Consider the following 20,882-nt stretch of genomic DNA (forward strand, 5'->3'; position numbering starts at 1 on the left):
AACAGGGGCCTTGTTGGAGGATGGGAGGATCGGAAGGGATAGACAAGGAAGAGGGAAGGAAACGGCCGTGGCCTTAGGTGCCTGGAGGAGAAGTAGGAAAATACGAAAAACCACTTCGAGGATGGCTGAGGTGGGATTCGAAACCCTTCTACTCAGTTGACCTCCCGAGGCTGAATAGACCCCGTTCCAGCCCTCGTACTATTTGTCTTCAACTTTCATGGCAGAGCCGGGAATCGAAACCGGGCCTCCGGGAGTGGCACACATTAACCACTACACCACAGAAGCAGACTAGTACTATAATACAACCTATATGTTTATGTTAGTGCTGAAATCCGATTTCTTACTTTACTAATGCTGAAAGCCCGAAAATGTAATGTTATTCTTTAATAGGAGAATCAGTCTAGAAGGAAATGTTGAAAGTGATGTGATACCTATCCAGGTTCGTTGTTATCCTAATACTATGGGTTACAGTACATTGCACGTATATAAAAGACGCCACTTACAAACTTGCTTGTTATCCGCGAATTTCTGCGGCCACAAAAGTCACTATTTTTCAAGATAGATTTTCTGATTGTGCTGTTTTTAACCTTTCTTCTGTCATTTTGAAGTTATTCGCGATCATGAATAATAAACAATCGGCTTTTAGCAACGGCTGATGCACAACGGCTGGTAGAGCTCCATGCGGTACTGGATCGTGACGTCACAGCGCGCCGCTTACGTCAGAGGCCGTTTCACTCGCCTTGCGGAAAGGCACTATTAAATATTTTTTTAATGGTAGAAAACAAGACAACATACCACAATTTAATACGTTTACGTACTATTTCATTGGTGTACTTTTCAAAAAAAATATTTTTGAAAATGATGCATGTTCCCAATTGTTTTCTTTTCCAGGTACTTTCTGGTCTTCATAAATCTATCATCAGTTAGTTTCAACAGACTGGCAAACTTTAATATTATGTGCCACTTGTTTTTCAGTAGGTAAGAAATTCAACAGAATTGAATGTCAGATTGGTGATACAAAGCTAGAACAGGTCGATAATTTCAAGTATTTAGGTTGTGTATTCTCCCAGGATGGTAATATAGTAAGTGAGATTGAATCAAGGTGTCGTAAAGCTAATGCAGTGAGCTCGCAGTTGCGATCAACAGTATTCTGTAAGAAGGAAGTCAGCTCCCAGACGAAACTATCATTACATCGGTCTGTTTTCAGACTAACTTTGCTTTACGGGAGTGAAAGCTGGGTGGACTCAGGATATCTTATTCATAAGTTAGAAGTAACAGACATGAAAGTAGCAAGAATGATTGCTGGTACAAACAGGTGGGAACAATGGCAGGAGGGTACTCGGAATGAGGAGATAAGGGCTAATTTAGGAATGAACTCGATGGATGAAGCTGTACGCATAAACCGGCTTCGGTGTTGGGGTCATGTGAGGCGAATGGAGGAGGATAGGTTACCTAGGAGAATAATGGACTCTGCTATGGAGGGTAAGAGAAGTAGAGGTAGACCAAGACGGCGATGGTTAGACTCGGTTTCTAACGATTTAAAGATAAGAGGTATAGAACTAAATGAGGCCACAACACTAGTTGAAAATCGAGGATTGTGGCAATGTTTAGTAAATTTACAGAGGCTTGCAGACTGAACGCTGAAAGGCATAACAGTCTATAATGATTATGTATGTATGTATGTTTTCTCCATCTAGTATAGATCTGGGAATAGTAAGGCAGAGTTCATGCTGGCGCAGTGCAATAGATGATACAGTAAGCGATACAATATTCAATGTGATAAAAATGCGACGGGGCTCGAAGGGTACATATATGATGTGTTCTGAAGCGACAAAGCCGTTACACTGTGGAACAGAAACAAGAAGCTAGCAACATCTCCTTTCCTAGTATTTAGTCCTGCATTGGTGCAGGGTCTGCTTTTAAACATGCCATCCTCCACTTCCTATGGTCAAGGGCATCCGCTTCAGTGATGCCTATAAGACGCATGTCTTCCTTGATGCAGTCGAACCATCACTTCTTGGGACGATCTCAGGATCGAGAACCTCCAGGATCAAATTGGGGTGCTGTATGTATCATTGACTCTGCAGGCTTTCGGACAACATGACCATACCATTTAACACACACCAGAAGAGAGTATAAATGATCCACCTTATATCAATACAAATTATGTTGTTAATACAAAATCACAACATTTTTATTAGGTTAGGGACCGGTTTCGATGTCTTTGGACATCATCCTCAGCCATAACATGTTAAATGAACAAAGATATATATCTTACAATACGGAATGTAAACCATTAATAATGAGATAATATAAAATGGGAGAAATATACAACATGATGCTCAAGGATCATTTTTACAAAATGTACAAGTTAAAACTTGGTCAGACAATAAAATAGGAATGAAAATGTTATCACTAGTTTAAAAAGTCTTTGCCATTATGTGATGTCTAAAAGTTTTTGAGCATGGCATAAATAAAAAAATTTTGACGTCTGAAAGTTGACGTAAATTGTTGTTCCTCTGTAGAAAAATTTTGTAAGTTGGTAGTGGCCTGTATCTCAGTTTTCATGAGATAAACATTGAGTCATAAGGTGGTTAAGCAAGTGGATCATGTTTACAGTGCTGACGTAAGTATGTGTTGTAAGATCAGAAAGTTCTCGATCCAATGTGGGACCTGAAGTGTAAGAAATTTTGAATTAAAATAAGTTGATGGAAGAGAGGGCATTATGTTAAAAGAATTTTCAAATACAGGACTCACCTTGATCGGCCTGTTTGTACGGAGAGCAGAGAGGAACTGAAATCGAAAGAGACTTTCAACGTTTTAGGTCGTGTTACATACATGTAGTACGTGTTGAAGGTTGAGGCTTACAGGGAGCATAGCACATTGTTAAGGGAGGGAGAGGGGCGGAGTCAGGCGGACGTGGTAGGGAAGGATAGTGTGATAATTTATGTAAAATCTGATAGAACCAAATGTTTTCAGGGAGCTTGACACTGTTGAATAGTGATATGAGGACATCAAATAAAAATCTAGGCTTTTCGGAAATGTCATTGAGATTCAGATTTGGATTGAAATATTGGTCCAAATGTATATAGCAGATCTCCGTAGTGTCTAGCAAAGGGCCTTTGCTCAACGTATCTAAAATTGTTAAGTCGCGATCTATTCCATTGTGTTTGTAATCATGAATGTGCTGACCTACTGCGGAAAACCTGTTGTATTTGACAGCATTAAGGTGTTCTAAATTGTTTTCAACTTTTACCTTTAAGCGCAACATTTACGGTGTTACCAACATTTTCAAGAAGCATAACGTTAACATTGCCTTCTGCACTAACAACAGCAACATGCATGTTTTGCACAATTCCAATCTAATTAATAAATCCAACCCTTTCACAAAGTCAGGTGTTTACAGGTTTAAGTGTAATGACTGCCGCAGTTCTTATATCGGACAAACCGGTAGGAACTTCAAGATTAGATGTGCAGAACACCTTAATGCTGTCAAATACAACAGGTTTTCCGCAGTAGGTCAGCACATTCATGATTACAAACACAAATTAATAATAATGTTATTTGTTTAACGTCCCACTAACTACTTTTTAAGGTCTTCGGAGACGCCAAAACACAAATTTAATGGAATAGATCACGACTTAACAATTTTAGATACGTTGAGCAAAGGCCCTTTGCTAGACACTATGGAGATCTGCCATATACATTTGGACCAATATTTCAATCCGAATCTGAATCTCAATGACATTTCCGAAAAGCCTAGATTTTTATTTGATGTCCTCATATCACTATTCAACAGTGTCAAGCTCCCTGAAAACATTTGGTTCTATCAGATTTTACGTAACAAATTATCACGCTATCCTTCCCTACTACGTCCGCCTGACTCCGCCCCTTCCATTGCCCCTCCCCTCCCCCCTTCCTCTCGACCTGCCCCTCTCCCTCCCTTATCACTGTGCTATGCTCCCTGTAAGCCTCAACCTTTAGTTCCTCTCCGCTCTCCATACAAACAGGCCGATCAAGGTGAGTCCTGTATTTGAAAATTCTTTTAACATAATGCCCTCTTTTCCATCAACTTATTTTAATTCAAAATTTCTTACACTTCAGGTCCCGGATTGGATCGAGAACTTTCTGGTCTTACAACACATACTTATGTCAACACTGTAAACATGATCCACTTGCTTAACCACCTTATGACTCAATGATTATCTCATGAAAACTGAGATACAGGCCACTACCAAGTTACAAAATTTTTCTACAGGGGAACAACGATTTACGTCAACTTTCAGACGTCAATTTTTATTTATTTATGCCATGCTCAAAAACTTTTAGACATCACATAATGGCAAAGACTTTTTAAACTAGTGATAACATTTTCATTCCTATTTTATTGTCTGACCATCAAGTTTTAACTTGTACATTTCATAAAAATGGTTCTTGAGCATCATGTTGTACATTTCTCCCATTTTATATTATCTCATTATTAATGGTTTACATTCTGTATTAATAATAATTTCGTGTGGCTATTTCTAGCCGAGTGCAGCCCTTGTAAGGCAGACCCTCCGATGAGGGTGGGCGGCATCTGCCATGTGTAGGTAACTGCGTGTTATTGTGGTGGAGGATAGTGTTATGTGTGGTGTATGAGTTGCAGGGATGTTGGGGACGGCACATACACCCAGCCCCCGGGCCATTGGAATTAACCAATGAAGGTTAATCCCCGACCCGGCTGGGAATCGAACCGGGGGCCCTCTGAACCGAAGGCCAGTACGCTACCATTCAGCCAACGAGTCGGACATTCTGTATTGTAAGATATATATCTTTGTTCATTTAACCTGTTATGGCTGAGGATGATGTCCAAAGACATCGAAACCGGTCCCTAACCTAATAAAAATGTTGTGATTTTGTATTAACAACATAATTTGTATTGATATAAGGTGGATCATTTATACTCTCTTCTGTTGTGTGTTAATCTTCTTTCAATACGGACCAAATATGAAGTTTTTAGCATTGGATACATACCATCTAAGCCGTGCTTCTCGCATCTTTTCTCTCAATCACCTTCAGACTTCTTCATTTCTGGCATGGTCCATTCTTGTAAACCCAGTGACCAACGTAACATTTTCATCTCCATTCTATGTAGAATCTGCTCATGCTTCTTAGTTGTAGGTCAGCATTCCGACCCATGGAGTGCAACTGGTCGGACCATGGATTTATAGACTTTTCCTTTCAGGTGGGTGGGTTTCTTAATTAAAAGAAATAAGTTTCATAATGATAGATCCGTATTGAACTGTGATTACAATAGAGTAAAATAATATATTATTGGTCCACCTTTTCAATACAAAATGAAAATTACATAGGGTTTCTTGTCGCATAGCACACAGTGACCTGACGCCACTTCAGCCATGTAGCATTTATTAAACTTTAGAAATTTCATGATCTGTATTGAAGTGGGATTACAATATTTAAAAATTTAACTTGTACATTTTTAAATATTGCATGTAGCATTTACTCGTGCTCGGGTGTCTGGTAATGTCTTTCCGTCGGAGGTGATGAGTGATCCAAGATATTTAAATTGGTTGGCTTTAACTAGGTCTTGCCCAGCGATGCGAATAGTGTCAGCAGTCTGCAAGCCACATTGCAGATACTCGATTCTAGTGATGTTAAGGCGCAAGCCATATTCTCCTAAACGGTCTTTCCAAATTTGTAGATTTTCCAGATTCCTTCAGGACTGATCCGCAAGTAACACATGATCAGCATATAAGATGGTCAACGGGTATGATGTCTGGATATTAACTGTGACTGTATCCATACCTAGGATAAATAAGAGAGGTGACAGTGCTGAACCCAACATTGATGGAAAATGAGGGTGAGATCCCTACTGATGACTTTGTCATAGAAAAGTTGGGTCCATCAGACTTTGGCTTCTGGAAAGTGAGGGGATCCAAGGGCTTTCCAATAATGAGCTTATGTGGTATCTGTTCAAAAGCCTTTTCTAAATTTTTTTTTTCTAGGTTTGTTTTTCTCTCTATATTTCTCCACCAGGAGACGGGCTGTATTAATAGCGTCAATTGTACTGACTCTTTTGACAAAACCGCATTGATTTGTAGAAATTTATACGATGTTTCATAGGTGATGATCAAGAATACATTTTAAAATCTTGATCGTCTGACATCTATCGGCGTCATATCGTTCAAAGAAATATAGATTGATGGTCTTGTATGATCAGTGTTGTGTTCTACATTAGGTAGGTAACATGAAGAGGACACAAGAAGACATAGTACCCATGATAACATTCACCAGACTTATTCAGACCTACTGTTACATATGAAATTACTTATTAAAGTGTTACTCCAGTGCAGGTTTGACCATGTGCTGAAACCATTTTCTCCAAAACTTGGAAACTGTCCAGGCTCATCCTATAGAATTCATGATATGAGGAAGTTCTGGTGAGGCTGCTGCCCAACTATGTTCAATATTTCCGACATTATAGGGGTACACCCAGTACCTTCTTTTCTTTAGTTTTCTACACTGCAAATACATTTGTACACCACATCATTATCATCATCATCTCAGGAGGAGCTCATGATTACAACTGATTCATAAAATGATTCCTTCTTTGTATTTATTGAGTCACTCATTGTACTGCTCCACTGAGAACAAGACTGTTGCTGTGATAAATATCCTGCCTCAGGATAATAATCATATTGTAAAGTATCCTTTTGCATCGGTATGCACTTTGCGTAATGCAGATGCATGTTCCTTAACTTTTCCTGTTGTCTTCCAGGAGGCTTACCGGAACTATCTCGATGGGCTCGCTCTTGTTGCTGCTGCTCTTCAAGAAGATGCTGTGAACAGTTGGACTGAAGGCTGCCCGTATCTGTCTGACAAGGAACGAAGGAGTTTGTTAGGCTTTGCTAAGCAAAGTGTTGAAAGGCTTATTTTTCTACTTGATAAACAAGGTATGAAAACTTAACAGTTTTCAGGGTTATATGTGACTGAAATCACGTAAATCATCATTCTCTCTCTTTCTGTGTGGTGTTAGAGTGCCTGGCATTCTCTTTGCATGCCTGAACCATTTAAGTCTTGCAGACCTTATTCTTCCTTCAAGGGTGTCCTCCACTCCCAAAGATGAGCTGACATCCTTATTTCTCTGAGAGAGATTTATTAAAGAAATAAATTGTCTGTCCCCCAATGAGGGTGACCAGATCCGGAATACAGTCAGGTTACAATTTCAGTGCGGATTTAAAAACATCAAAAAGTGGAAATTTAATTGCTAATTATCTTCTTTCCAGCATTAGTGGGGATGGAATTTTAATCACGTTCTCAGGTGTAGATGGAAAAGAATGATTTGTAGAAAGTCTCTCAGTATTTGTATTACTATTCTTTTTGTTTTGCAGAATGGAACTTTCAGATTTTGTATTAAGGTCGATGTGTCTGGGGAGGGTGCCTCTTGCTGTGTTCTTCTTCTTGCCATTCCTAAGAACTTTCATTTCACAGGCCTGCAGTTTTCTAGGGTCTCGCCCACAACATGCAGGGAATAAGTTACGATTTATACAAGGACATCTTGGTTTGTAGGGGTACCTTCTTGTCCCAGATCAGGGGACCTACAAGGTTATAGAATTTAGACCCATTGGCCTCTCTTAAGTACTGTACATCTTGCCCTGCTCCACCCTTGTTTGAGATCACGTTCGTAAGGTACTAGCAATTTCAGGAAATATACATAGTTTTGCCAAAAGTTCCGGGATAACAGCATGAAAAATAATGGTCCATGGTACCTCTGTACCATGATGTCCGGGAAGTGCCTAGACCTGTATCAGTTGTAATCTGAAATTTTGAGAGTAACATCGTCTGTGCTGGTGACATGAATTATCAGCTTTTGAGCAGGGCATGATTAGTGAGCACGGCATTCTGTATCTCATGGAAGGCATTACCACCCACAGTGGGCAGAACAGTGGCCAACAAGAATCGTGATCAGCGGCATATGGCTAGAATTTTCCGTGGTAACAGACAAACTACACTGGCTCAAATCATGTCCTCATTCAATGCAGACGGTACCAGATACATATCCAGAAGGTCAATGCAGTATTCTTTAGCAGAGGGTCAGAATGCCTTTCGTAACACCATGACATCAGACACAGCATCTTAACTGGGCGCATAATGTTGCTAAATTGATCCTGAATGACTGGTGACATCTGGCATGGTCCAATGAGTCACAGTCCAATTGTTTCAAGCTGATGATGGGGTTTAGGTGTGATGCTGGCGCCTTGAAGCCATGACCCCAGTTGTCAATGAGACACCGTACAGGCTGGTGCTGGAGAAGGTGTGAACAAATTGAGAAGTATAATGTTTTGCCATTTGTAAGACTGACAAAATTAAAAATATATTACCCTCCTTATGTGTTGTGCACAGTGTGTCATATAACACATTTCTTGTATAACTAAAATTTGGATAACCCAGGACATTTTCTCCCCCTTTCTTTCTTTCTTTCTTTCTGTTATTGCAAGAATTTCACTATTTTATCGAAGATTTTTAAGTAATCACACTCAAGAAATTTTTGGTTCTTGATTGTAAGATATTCTGACACCTTGTCAGGTTCCTTAAAACTAAAATGACTACTCATAGATGAAGAATATTTTTACTGTAGACTAAATTGATTAAATTACTATTTACTGTTCACTTGCATCTTGAGTTTTCCATTTCACACAGTTTTATTCATAAATGATGCCAAACTCCAGTCCTCTGGGGCGTCGACCTCCTGCTCTCCAACACTGCCTTTCAAAGGCATGTTGTCATTCCCAGAACATTTCACTCTACAACTCGCTGTACTTTGTGTAATCTTCACCATCTTACTCCTCGCTCATGCACGGGCTCACGCCCGTCTCATAACTGCCTCACATTCTCTCGTGACAGACTCAAAACTAACTAACTGACTGACTGATTCCTTCCGGCTTCGCTCTTTATGTTGACCTGGGAGAAGATTCTCCAGAAAATATCTCACAGTTTCTGCATCCGGATCATACCCAGCACCTTTCCATTGTTTGCCAGCCTCCAGCATCTTTGTAGGAGCTTGGCCAAAAATTCATTGGTGCTATTGTTTTGTTTACTGATGCCACTCCCCTGGCATTACCACCTTCTGCTTCCACCTTCTGACCTTTATTGTTACAATGTATTCAGTCCAAACATGGGAAAAGAATTTTACTGATTGTGTAACTAAGGTAAAATTGTTTCACCATCTTGAATTTGAGTGGGGGATAATCTGCAGGCCAGTGATTGAAAGCTCTAATAAACATTACTTGTTTGGTTTCTTCTAGATGAATCTGACAGTATATTTAAAGGGACAAGTGGGATGGTCTGCAATAATGAGGGAGCTGAACAGAACAGTTCAGTACCATCCCCAGAGCCTCCAGCAACTCAAAGAGTTGGGGGCATACCTTCACCCTCGAAGATTGGTGCTGTCAAAAGGAAAGAATATGGTGAGTTATCTCATTATCTTTTACCTGAAATTAAAATATACAGGACAAGTCTCTCCTCTTTGGTGAAAAGCAACGAGGTGATCAGGAAGACAACAAATGCAACATGTGTAGTTCGGTATTTCGTACTACAACTGTATGCTGCTAAGACAGCAGTTGCACATCCTAGTCTCCACTTGATGACATTAGAGCGACTGTCTGTCCGTATTAACATATGTATTATTCATAATTTAAGTGTAAGTATGAATAACAGGTGTGTAAAAGACCTTATCGTATTGCAATATGAGTGCTGTCTGTTGATGATTGAGCCTCATGAAACATGGTCTGTGCTGGGCTGGGTGAGAACCTTTATCACAACAGTTGCTAAAAATGACTTTCCATCAACACACTAGAGGCAACACAGAATGATGTGCACTCTTCTCTACGTTGATAAAGTGTAATTAATAAACTCTAGTAGTATATTTCACCCTACTCCTTTACTTTTATTGTTGTTGATATTGAAGCTATTTTCTTTTCAGTTTCAACATAGTTTTTATTCATTCATTCAGAATTCCCAATTTACGGGTTGCCACAGGACAATGTATACTACACAAAGTGGACAGCATTAATACAGTGTATAAGTGTGTAAACATATTGCATTATAAATTTGGAAAAAATAAGCAATTTTGACCAAGTTATAAAGATGATTAGAAGTTGAAGAGATCCCTGTAAGGCTAATAATGCCACGTCTTTATATACACCGGATCCTTGATTATCCGTTCCCGGAAACTACATTTTCCCGAATTATGCGCTCAAATTACGTGGTACCACGAGCATCGTAATTACATCACATTGTAAAAATCCCACATTATCCATTCCTCAAAGAAATGGTTTCCCGGATCAACCGTCCAGAAATTTCAGTCCCATCCATGCTAAATCCTCGATCAAGCGTTTTTCATTAAACTTTATCTCACGAAAGGATGGCTGTGGCATACTTATGAATCTTGGCATTAATGCCCCGTCATTGCGATAATTAGAGAAGTACTGTACTGGCAATCTGGGGTGAACTTGCATAAGGGACCATCTTAGCATCGCATTCGGGTGGTATTGTTTAGAGAATCTAGGAATTCATAAAGCAGAGAGTGGCCACAACAATTGTAAGGAGAGACAGCGCATTTCGACAGCTGTACTTGAAGACAGAACGAGTTTTGTCAAATGTTCGCACTTATAAAACGTCCATTTGAAGTCCAGGGTTAGATGTTTATATTTTTACGTTTTTTGATTGTATTGCCGAACAGGTTTTCGGCACTTTCCTCAGCGCACTGTATAGTAACTAGGCTTTCAGGCAGGAATCAGAACTGCTCCTTCTTAACACCAATTTAGTATTTTAATATTATCATACATGATTATGTTATCAAGACCAGAATAGATGCTGCACCTTACAAACAAAAAGCCATGGGATGTCTTGGGATTGCCTATTACTGTTTTGGTCTAATATAAGACTGGAAATTTTACGTTTTTGTGTTAAAATGTCAAAAAACGGCAGTCATTTTATTTGGACACGTTACATTTAAATGGTTTTTATCATTTCCTACTCGTACTGACATGTGCAGCGAGCGCACTTTCCAGCTGAGCTTGTTGCAAGTGTAATATACTGATATAACTTGAAAACAATATTCTTTAACCCATGGGTATATAATGCAAGTATCGAACTCGAATTATTATTATTATTATTATTATTATTATTATTATTATTATTATTATTATTATTATTATTATTATTATGACTTGTAATGTAATCCACTTATTAGTATCATTATTAGTTTACGATTGCATTATTTGTGAGGTTATGTCATGAAACCTTTGCTGAATGTAGATATTTATGAATTTAGTTCATGTAAGAACCTGTAACTAATATATAATTTATTATTACCTGTATATATGATTTGTAATCCACTACAGAATTATTGTGAAACACACTGTAACATCCAGAATGGCACTCGGTAGACAAGAACTCTGTAGAATATTCTGTACACTATATCTGGCCCTTAAGCACACTAGAATTTGCGGGAAATGTATCTTTCTAGAAGCCTGGGAAGGCACTGTATAAAGAGGTGGTCTTGATGGTAGAGACAAGTTATTGTTTAGTAAGAGTCATGGTGTAACAGTTGTTGTTCTGATGAGACGTGTGTTATGCTAACGAGTGTTTGAAGTATGTGAATTGGTTTAGTAAAGTTGGTAGTTGACATGCAGTGGTTGCAGTCGCCTTGTAAGATATTTTGTGATAGGCAGTTGTTAGCGATGGTGGCTTGTTGATGTTTACGGAGTGAAGTGTTTCGTTGTGATGGCAGTGATTTAGGTTGTTTGCATTTAATTAGTAAATAATTGTAAATAAATCTGTGTACACAAGTTGACAGCATTTTGTGTGCATCATTGTGGATACAACAAGCTCAAGGTCACAAATAACCCTAATTTCTGAAGTTTTGATGATTATTATTTTTATTTTTATTTTCCTCTTTCCAATTTGATTGGATTAGTGACTGGCAGAATTGAATATAATGCATTCGAGAACTTTTGAGAATCAATACTTACATTCGAAACCATGTTGTGTTCAACATAACCTTTGAATGTCGATGCAGGCCTAATTTATGCGGTACAATATTTCCAGAAACTGACTACGAACAGTGTACCGGAGACCAAGTTACAATGAAAGATTAAGAAAAGAAGGGATTTTGCCATCATATTGGGCATTTTTGTATCTAATGTGCTTTATTTTATTAGATGAGAGATAGGAACTACTTGTGGTCGATTGTCATTTGGTTTGGCGTTCTTAGATTTTTCGAAGAGTTTTGCTAATCTAAGTTGCTGAACTGAAAGAAGTTTTCACGGGAAACTGATGACGTTTCCCCTGTAAAACTGAATATATAGCAGGGGTGGCCACTAACCTTAATTTTGGGAGCCGCAAATTTAGGAGACAAAATTGGGAGCATGTTTATAAAATGGTTTATAAAATGAAGAAAGAACATTTATTTTCTACACTACACAGAACAGGTACACATCAAGGAATGATATTTAACTTTTGAGAAGTGCTTCTTCCAGTGTTCATTTTTGCTGTTAGTTTTTTGAAATCTGGCTGATAATTTGTCAGCGCAGTTCACAATATTACACTTAAATGTTCATCAGAGAGTTTAGATCGATGTTTAGATTCAGTTAATTTGAGCCGCACATCACTGCTGCTGACTGCCGCCGACCACGAGATGTTGTTAGTTTCCAATAATTATGTCAATTAATTTTACTCTAAACTTGGTGTCAAGAGCTGCACGAGACTGACTCAAGAGCTGCATGTGGCTCGCGAGCCTCGTTGTGGCCAGCCCTGATATATAGTATCAAGATTTTGAACTCGCATACCGGTAATTAATGTTTGATGCCAGTTTCGCACTCTAACTTGCCTGCCTCTCATCTGAAGGGCCTGGGTTCAATTCCCGGCCAGGTCGGGCATTTTTATTTGGATATAAGGGCTGGTTCCAGGTCCATTCAGCCTACGTGTTTACCTTTGAGGAGCTATTTTTCTGTGTTCTACAATTTTGAGTTACACAGTGGACTTCTTTGTGAACTTTCCGCTTTTTATATCCCAAAGAAGTCACTATCCTTGTTCTTATGCTATGGTGTAGTGTATTTCTTAACAGTTCTTCATGCGGACGGGAGCCAAGGACGTGTGCTAAAGTTTCGATCTTCTACTGTGTCTGCAGTGGTTTCCGTCTTGACTTCTGCCATGGAGAACTCTCACTGGAGCTACGTTTACCTTTTGAAGCATCACACCATTCTGAACTACTTCAACCTTCCTGATCTCCTGCCATCTATTGCAGGGGTTTGCAATTGGCACCATTTTTTGTAATCTTCAAACCTAAAGATTGTTCTGATGTCTTTGACATTGTTTTTTGTCTAATTGTAAGCCCCTGATGGTTCTTATGTATGTATTGCTAGATCTTAGTAGTATATTACAAGAATTATACTGCTGAATGAAAGATTCCCATCGCAACTTGTATAACCCTAGTCCTTTAAACTTCTTGGTGAATATAACATTGCATCAGGTGTATCAATAGGAAGCTGTAAGATTTATTTACAGGTAAATTTTATCATTCTGTCCTAGGTTACAAGAAATGATATTGGAATTTTAAGTGTATTAAAATTTTGAAAAATGTAAAAAAGAGGTAGCAAGATTAACTGCTGTAAATTTTAATAATAATAATAATACAGTAATATTATTGGCTTTACGTCCCACTAACTACTTTTACGGTTTTCGGAGACACCGACGTGCCAAAATTTAGTCCCGCAGGAGTTCTTTTTATGTGCCAGTAAATCTGCCGACAAGAGCGTGATGTATTTGAGTACCTTCAAATACCACTGGACTGAACCAGGATCGAACCTGCCAAGTTGGGGTCAGAAGGCCAGCGCCTCAACCGTATGTGCCACTCAGCCTGGCGCTGTAAATTTTTGCTCCAATTACATTTTTATGAATGGATAAATATTATGAATATCAGTAAGTGTGTTGAAATTCTGTGTTCAAAATGTGGAAATGTTTCAAACTTCTCAAAGATACATGCACTCCATCTATTGTACTGACTTTCCTCTCGGCTGTCCGGAGTGAACTGATTATGCGATCCGTGGTGTCACGCCAGCTGGTGGGCCTTGCCTGCAACTTTCCACTTGTTCTCCATTAATGCTTCCAGTTTTCATGGATTTTTTTAAAAAAAGTAACATTTAATTTGATAAATTGGCATTTATACCCACATTATCTTACTGTGCCTGGATTGCTCTGACCCTCTCTGGATGCTCTGAAAAACTCACAACACTTCAGTTTAATGTTTCAGTATATGAAATAGCTCACTTAGTGGATCAATAGTAGAGTTTCAGCCTCCAGATCCCAAGATGATGGGTTCAAGCTCAGCAGAGGTATTCAGATATTTGAAAGTGAGGAAAAAGTCAATTCGGCTCTGTACCATACTTATAAAAGATCTCTGGTGATGTGTTTGGGTTTTGTCTGTCAAAACTAGTTAAAACTGTGCCATACATAGCTCAACACAGCCCCGGTTTCTCTGCCATCTGATAAGAGTAAAACAGAATGTTGAAATTGACATCTAGGCATCCTAAATGGCATCAAATAAAAAGATACATCTGCAATGCATAAACAGAATTCATTTTGCAAGCCTTTGTTATTTAACTATGCGCCTCCAGAATCCTCTATTTGTAACTAGGTCCATGGCTTCATTTAGTTCAACACTTGTTATCTTTAAATCCTTAAAAACTCAATCTTACCATCGTCATCTTGGTCTCGTTCTGTCTGACATGATTCCACCACTGAAGCTGCTTTTACTACTTCACCCACAAGATTCATTCATAACTTAGCCTTTATGTCTCATTGTGAGTTCTCTCTTGCTTGTTCCCTGCTGATTTTACCAGCAATCATTCTTGCTAACTTCATCTCTGTTACTTCTAACTTATGAGTTCCTGTACTACGACAGCCAGATAAAAATGCGGTTTAAATTTATGTGGCAGTTTGCACATTTATCTGGAAATTCGGTTGACAATGTGTACTACGACTTTCATTTATGTGCAATCTGGGAGAATATTCTCGATTTGGCTATGCCGAAATTCGAGAGGCAGTTAACGCTCTTATCTGGAACTTTACTCCTATCGGGGACACTACTGTAAGTATCAAAATTGCTTCTCATCAAGATGAATCTACATCTGCATGATGCTATACAAAAAATTTGTTATAATGTAATCTATGTGCATATTTATAGAATATATCATGCTTCCTGTCCAGCTATTACAGAATTTTTAAAGATTTCCCAAGGTAACAAGTTGTTGCTACTGTATATGAATTGCACGCAAGCAAGTCAATAGCAAGCTTCCTAGATAGCCGTAGTAGTTACAAAATTTCATTCAATGCTGGCACGCCGTTATTTATGGGTTCGTGTCCCAATAGTCCAACATAATTTTTTACCTTCTCACTGTTAGTCGGTAGGGTACTAAAGGTGATAGTACATATTTCCTAATCATTAGAGTGCCTGTCAAAAGCTTGGGTTCTGTTCCAAATCTGTCCACGACACACAAGTGGAGTAAACGTATACGATGTTGTTCATGGTGATTCGCCTGTCGAATGAGGAAGTTAAAGTTATATTTATTTGACTTTATGATGTAGGTTACTGTAGTCACGCCCTAGTTCGAGAACAATGGGCAACGGCTGAGTGGCCTAGTATGTGGTCCTGAGAGTTGGGATACCAGTTGCTATGGAATGGCAGTGGGCATCTCGGACATATTCTGAGTCGTGGCCCTCCTTGTGCTCAGGAGGCTAGGACTATACAATTCACCGGTGGTCCATAACCCGTTAGAGGAGAGATCCTCACTTGGACTATGTGCAAGTAGGGTAGCATCCAAGCTCAAAACATTTAAAGCAAGCCTCGGACCTATGGGAGTAACGGAGTCCCACTCCCATTTGACATGCGAGGGACTCCTTGAAACAACTTGGCGAACGAAATGGAATTCGATGGGCAGCTATCAATATTAATGGGGCTTATGGAAGAAAGAAAGTAGAATTGGCTGAGTCAGCAAAGAGGATGCATCTGGATGTGCTAGGAGTAAGTGATATTCGGGTAAGGGGAGATAACGAGGAAGAGATAGGAGATTATAAAGTGTACTTGACGGGTGTTAGAAAGGGAAGGGCAGAGTCTGGGGTAGGGCTCTTTATCAGGAATACCAATGCACGCAACATAGTTTCTGTTAGGCACGTAAATGAGCGAATGATGTGGGTAGATTTGTCAGTTGGGGGAATTAGGACAAGAATTATGTCCATGTATTCACCATGTGAGGGTGCAGATGAGGATGAAGTTGACAAGTTTTATGAAGCATTGAGTGACATCGTGGTCAGGGTCAACAGCAAGAATAGAATAGTGCTAATGGGCGATTTCAATGCGAGAGTTGAAGGATACGAAGGATACGAAAGGGTGATTGGTAAATGTGGGGAAGATATGGAAGCTAATGGGAATGGGAAGTGTTTGCTGGACTTCTGTGCTAGTATGGGTTTAGCTGTTACGAATACATTCTTCAAACATAACGCTATTCACTGCTACACATGGGAGGCTAGGGGTACTAGGTCCATAATAGACTATATCTTAACCGACTTCGAATTCAGGAAATCTGTTAGGAATGTACGAGTTTTCCGGGGATTTTTCAATGATACAGACCACTATCTGATCTGTAGTGAACTAAGTATCTCTAGACCTAGGTTAGAGAAAGTGAAATCTGTCTGCAAACGAGTAAGGGTAGAAAATCTCCAGGACGAGGAAATTAGACAGAAGTACTTGGATATGATTAGTGAGAAGTTTCGAACAGTAGACAGTAAGCAGGTCCAGGATATAGAAAGTGAATGGGTGGCATACAGGGATGCTGTAGTAGAAAAAGCAAGGGAATGTCTAGGAAAAGGCGAACATCTTGGTGGAATGATGAAGTGAGAGCAGCTTGTAAACGTAAAAAGAAGGCTTGTCAGAAATGGCTCCAAACAAGGGCCGAGGCAGACAGGGATTTGTACATAGATGAAGGAAACAAAGCGAAACAAGTAGTTGTTGAATCCAAAAAGAAGTCATGGGAAGATTTTGGTAATAACCTGGAAAGGCTAGGTCAAGCAGCAGGGGAAACCTTTCTGGACAGTAATAAAGAATCTTAGGAAGGGAGGGAAAAAGGAAATGAACAGTGTTTTGAGTAATTCAGGTGAACTCATAATAGACCCCAAGGAATCGCTGGAGGGGTGCGGGGAATATTTTGAACAGATTCTCAACGTAAAAGGAAATCTTGCTGGTGGTGTTGTGAACAGCTAAGCTCATGGGGAGGAGGAAAATGGTGTTGGTGAAATTACGCTTGAGGAAGTGGAAAGGATGGTAAATAAACTTCATTGTCATAAGGCAGCAGGAATAGACGAAATTAGATCTGAAGTGGTGAAGTGTAGTGGGAAGGCAAGGATGAAATGGCTTCATAGAGTAATAAGATTAGCATGGAGTGTTGGTAAGGTACCTTCAGATTGGACAAAAGCAGTAATTGCACCTATCTATAAGCAAGGGAACAGGAAGGATTGCAACAACTATCGAGGTATCTCATTGATTAGTGTACCAGGCAAGGTATTCACTGGCATCTTGGAAGGGAGGGTGTGATCTGTAGTTGAGGAAGTTGAATGAAAACCAGTGTGGTTTCAGACCTCAGAGGGGCTGTCAGGATCAGATTTTTAGTATGCGCCAGATAATTGAAAAATGCTACGAGAGGAATAGGCACTTGTGTTTGTTTCGTAGATCTAGAGAAAGCATATGATAGGGTACCGAGGGAAGAGATGTTCACCATACTGGGGGACTATGGAATTAAAGGTAGATTATTAAAATCAATCCAAGGCATTTATGTTGACAATTGGACTTCCGTGAGAATTGATGCTCGAATGAGTTCATAGTTCAGGGTACTTACAGAGGTTAGACAAGGCTGTAATCTTTCACCTTTGCTGTTCCTAGTTTCCATGGATCATCTGCTGAAAGGTATAAAATGGCCTGGAGGGATTCAGTTAGGTGGATATGTAGTAAGCAGTCTGGCCTATGCTGACGACTTGGTCTTAATGGCAGATTGTGCCGAAAGCCTGCAGTCTAATATCTTGGAACTTGAAAATAGGTGCAATGAATATGGTATGAAAATTAGCCTTTCGGAGACTAAATTAATGTAGGATGCTAAATGGTTTATTTTGTCACCTATTCAATACATATAAATTTTACATTTAGGAATTTATTCTTAATTCCGCTTGAGACATGTTTCGCCCTTCATTGAGGGCATCATCAGTCAAAATTATCTCCTCAAGGTAAAAATCAGGTACCTGATTGGTATTTAACATGCACAAATTAATATACATTACAATGGGAAAATTAAGTACGAGAAACTCTTGTACAGAAACTCTTGTGTCAGTAGGTAAGAAATTCAAGAGAATTGAATGTCAGATTGGTGATACAAAGTTAGAACAGGTCGATGATATCAAGTAGTTAGGTTGTGTGTTCTCCCAGGATGGTAATATAGTAAGTGAGATTGAATCAAGGTGTCGTAAAGCTAATGCAGTGAGCTCGCAGTTGCGATCAATAGTATTCTGTAAGAAGGAAGTCAGCTCCTAGACGAAACTATCTTTACATCAGTCTGTTTTCAGACCAACTTTGCTTTACGGGAGCGAAAGCTGGGTGGACTCAGGATATCTTATTCATAAGTTAGAAGTAACAGACATGAAAGTAGCAAGAATGATTGCTGGTACAAACAGGTGGGAACAATGGTAGGAGGGTACTCGGAATGAGGAGATAAAGGCTAATTTAGGAATGATCTCGATGGATGAAGCTGTACGCATAAACCGGCTTCGGTGGTGGGGTCATGTGAGGCGAATGGATGAGGATAGGTTACCTAGGAGAATAATGGACTCTGTTGTGGATGGTAAGAGAAGTAGAGGTAGACTGAGACGATGGTGTTTACTCTGTTTCTAATGATTTAAAGATAAGAGGTATAGAACTAAATGTGGTCACAACACTAGTTGCAAATCGAGGATTGTGGCGACGTTTAGTAAATTCACAGAGGCTTGCAGACTGAACGCTAAAAGGCATAAGTCTATAATGATAGTGTATGTATGTATGTATGTATGTATGTATGTATGTATGCATGCATGCATAACAACTTGCCATTTACTATTCTAACATTGTCTTGGAAAAAAGAAACTAACTACTTTTTAAATTAGCAACAATAAATTGAATTAATAATAAAATTAATGATCCGACGCCACATACAGTGGCATTAATTATTAATATAAACTTTACTTTTGCCACGGTATGAATTATTTGATAAGATATATAACCTGAATCTTAATCTTTTTGAGTCCAGTATACATTTTTGTTCTTTTTATTTTCCACAACAGTTTTGAGAGTTTCGTTACATAGATAATTAATTTTAACATTTCACTATATTTTCAGTGTCCTTGTTACCAACGCAATAAAAATGTTACTACCTGAGCCGCATAACAATACAGTCATTAAAATCCGATAGTAGTACGCAAGGAAATATTTAACTTCTAGTTTGCAAAACTGCAACTACGTATCTGGCTGTTATCTGACAGTCGTAGTGCAGGCCATGAATAAAATATCCTGAGTACACCCAGTTTTCAAAATATTATATTCGATTTTTTTTAGTATACACATTACAGAGAAATATCCAGCCTTTCTCTCAAGATTTTTTATTATAACAGTTGTCACTTGATGTTATCAGGTAATCCCCAACAGGATATGGCTGATGAATCCCCGATAGCTCGGATGAAAGAGGAAAACAAGAGACTGATATCTCGCTATGCTACGCGTCTTCAAGCAGCTACTTCCAAACCTCAGCGTCATAACTTACAGTTGGAACTTGAACGACGTCTAACTGAGAATGCTGCCATTGCTCAACAACAGCAGGATGCTTGGGAACAACAGCGGAGTAAAGTTCGAGCCTGGTGCCAACAGACTGCTGAACGGTAGGCATACCATCCCAAATGATATATGTACAGTATATCTTCTTTTATTTTTTCAATTGAAGAAATTAGATAAGGAGAACACCAGCTGCAGTGAGTGAAATTTTTTTATAGTTGAGTTTGAAATATGAAGGAAGCTTCAAAACTGTCATTCAGTATGTAGTAGAATATGGCATATTAAACTTTTTAATTTTTAAACTGTATAGTAATAGGTTTTAATTGAAGACTCACGTTCTCAGTAGTGTAGGGCTATGAAAAGCATGAAATTCAAGTCCAGTGCATCTTTTGATATTTTCTTCTCTGCTGTTCTTTAGCTCTTATCATCTTAATCAAAGAATTTTATTTTCCGAAAAAGAAAAAAAAGCTGTAATATGAAATCTAACAAGAGCTGAATATGTTTGCTGAAGGAACTGATGGAGAGCAGGGAATTTTGAGATTGCTTTACACTGATTGAAAATTTTTAAAAAATATTCATGGGGGGAAGAGAAATTTGATTGATTCTCCTTATTGTTAAATACCTTGAGTGTAGAGAGGAGGGGAAGAGAAATGCAAATGTAAGCAATTACTTGATGTTCAGGTGCTTCCATGGGCCTGGAACGTTTCTGATGTTGAACAACGATTCTATGCGAGTGACTGAGTGAGGAGGTGGGAGGGCAGTGGTCATTGTTTGAAGGACTATAATCATCAAACAGTTGTAGTTGTTGTATCTGTCATATAACTACTTGTTTTCTTTCTCACCTCCTTGTTCCTGACCCCAGCAGTTCCAGCTAACAGATAGGAAAGCACACAACCTCAATATCAAATAACTGCATCATTTTCCCTTTCTGGTTACCTGGCTTGTTCGTGAACCATGATAATGGATGGGTTGGCTA

At 39.0% G+C, this 20,882-nt stretch overlaps 1 protein-coding gene across 3 annotated transcripts in view; it reads left to right on the forward strand.

Annotated features, from left to right (window-relative positions):
- Positions 1 to 20,882, forward strand: part of LOC136881856 (VPS9 domain-containing protein 1) — a 176,408-nt gene that overhangs the window by 18,533 nt on the left and 136,993 nt on the right. For all 3 annotated transcript variants that reach the window (XM_067154296.2, XM_067154313.2, XM_067154303.2), the window contains 3 exons: positions 6,782 to 6,956; positions 9,309 to 9,470; positions 19,770 to 20,013. In XM_067154296.2, the coding sequence (XP_067010397.2) occupies positions 6,782 to 6,956; positions 9,309 to 9,470; positions 19,770 to 20,013 (581 nt within the window). The remainder of the gene's footprint in view (positions 1 to 6,781; positions 6,957 to 9,308; positions 9,471 to 19,769; positions 20,014 to 20,882) is intronic.

The sequence above is a fragment of the Anabrus simplex genome, chromosome 1, assembly GCF_040414725.1.
Source record: "Anabrus simplex isolate iqAnaSimp1 chromosome 1, ASM4041472v1, whole genome shotgun sequence".
Taxonomy (NCBI): Eukaryota; Metazoa; Arthropoda; class Insecta; order Orthoptera; family Tettigoniidae; genus Anabrus; species Anabrus simplex.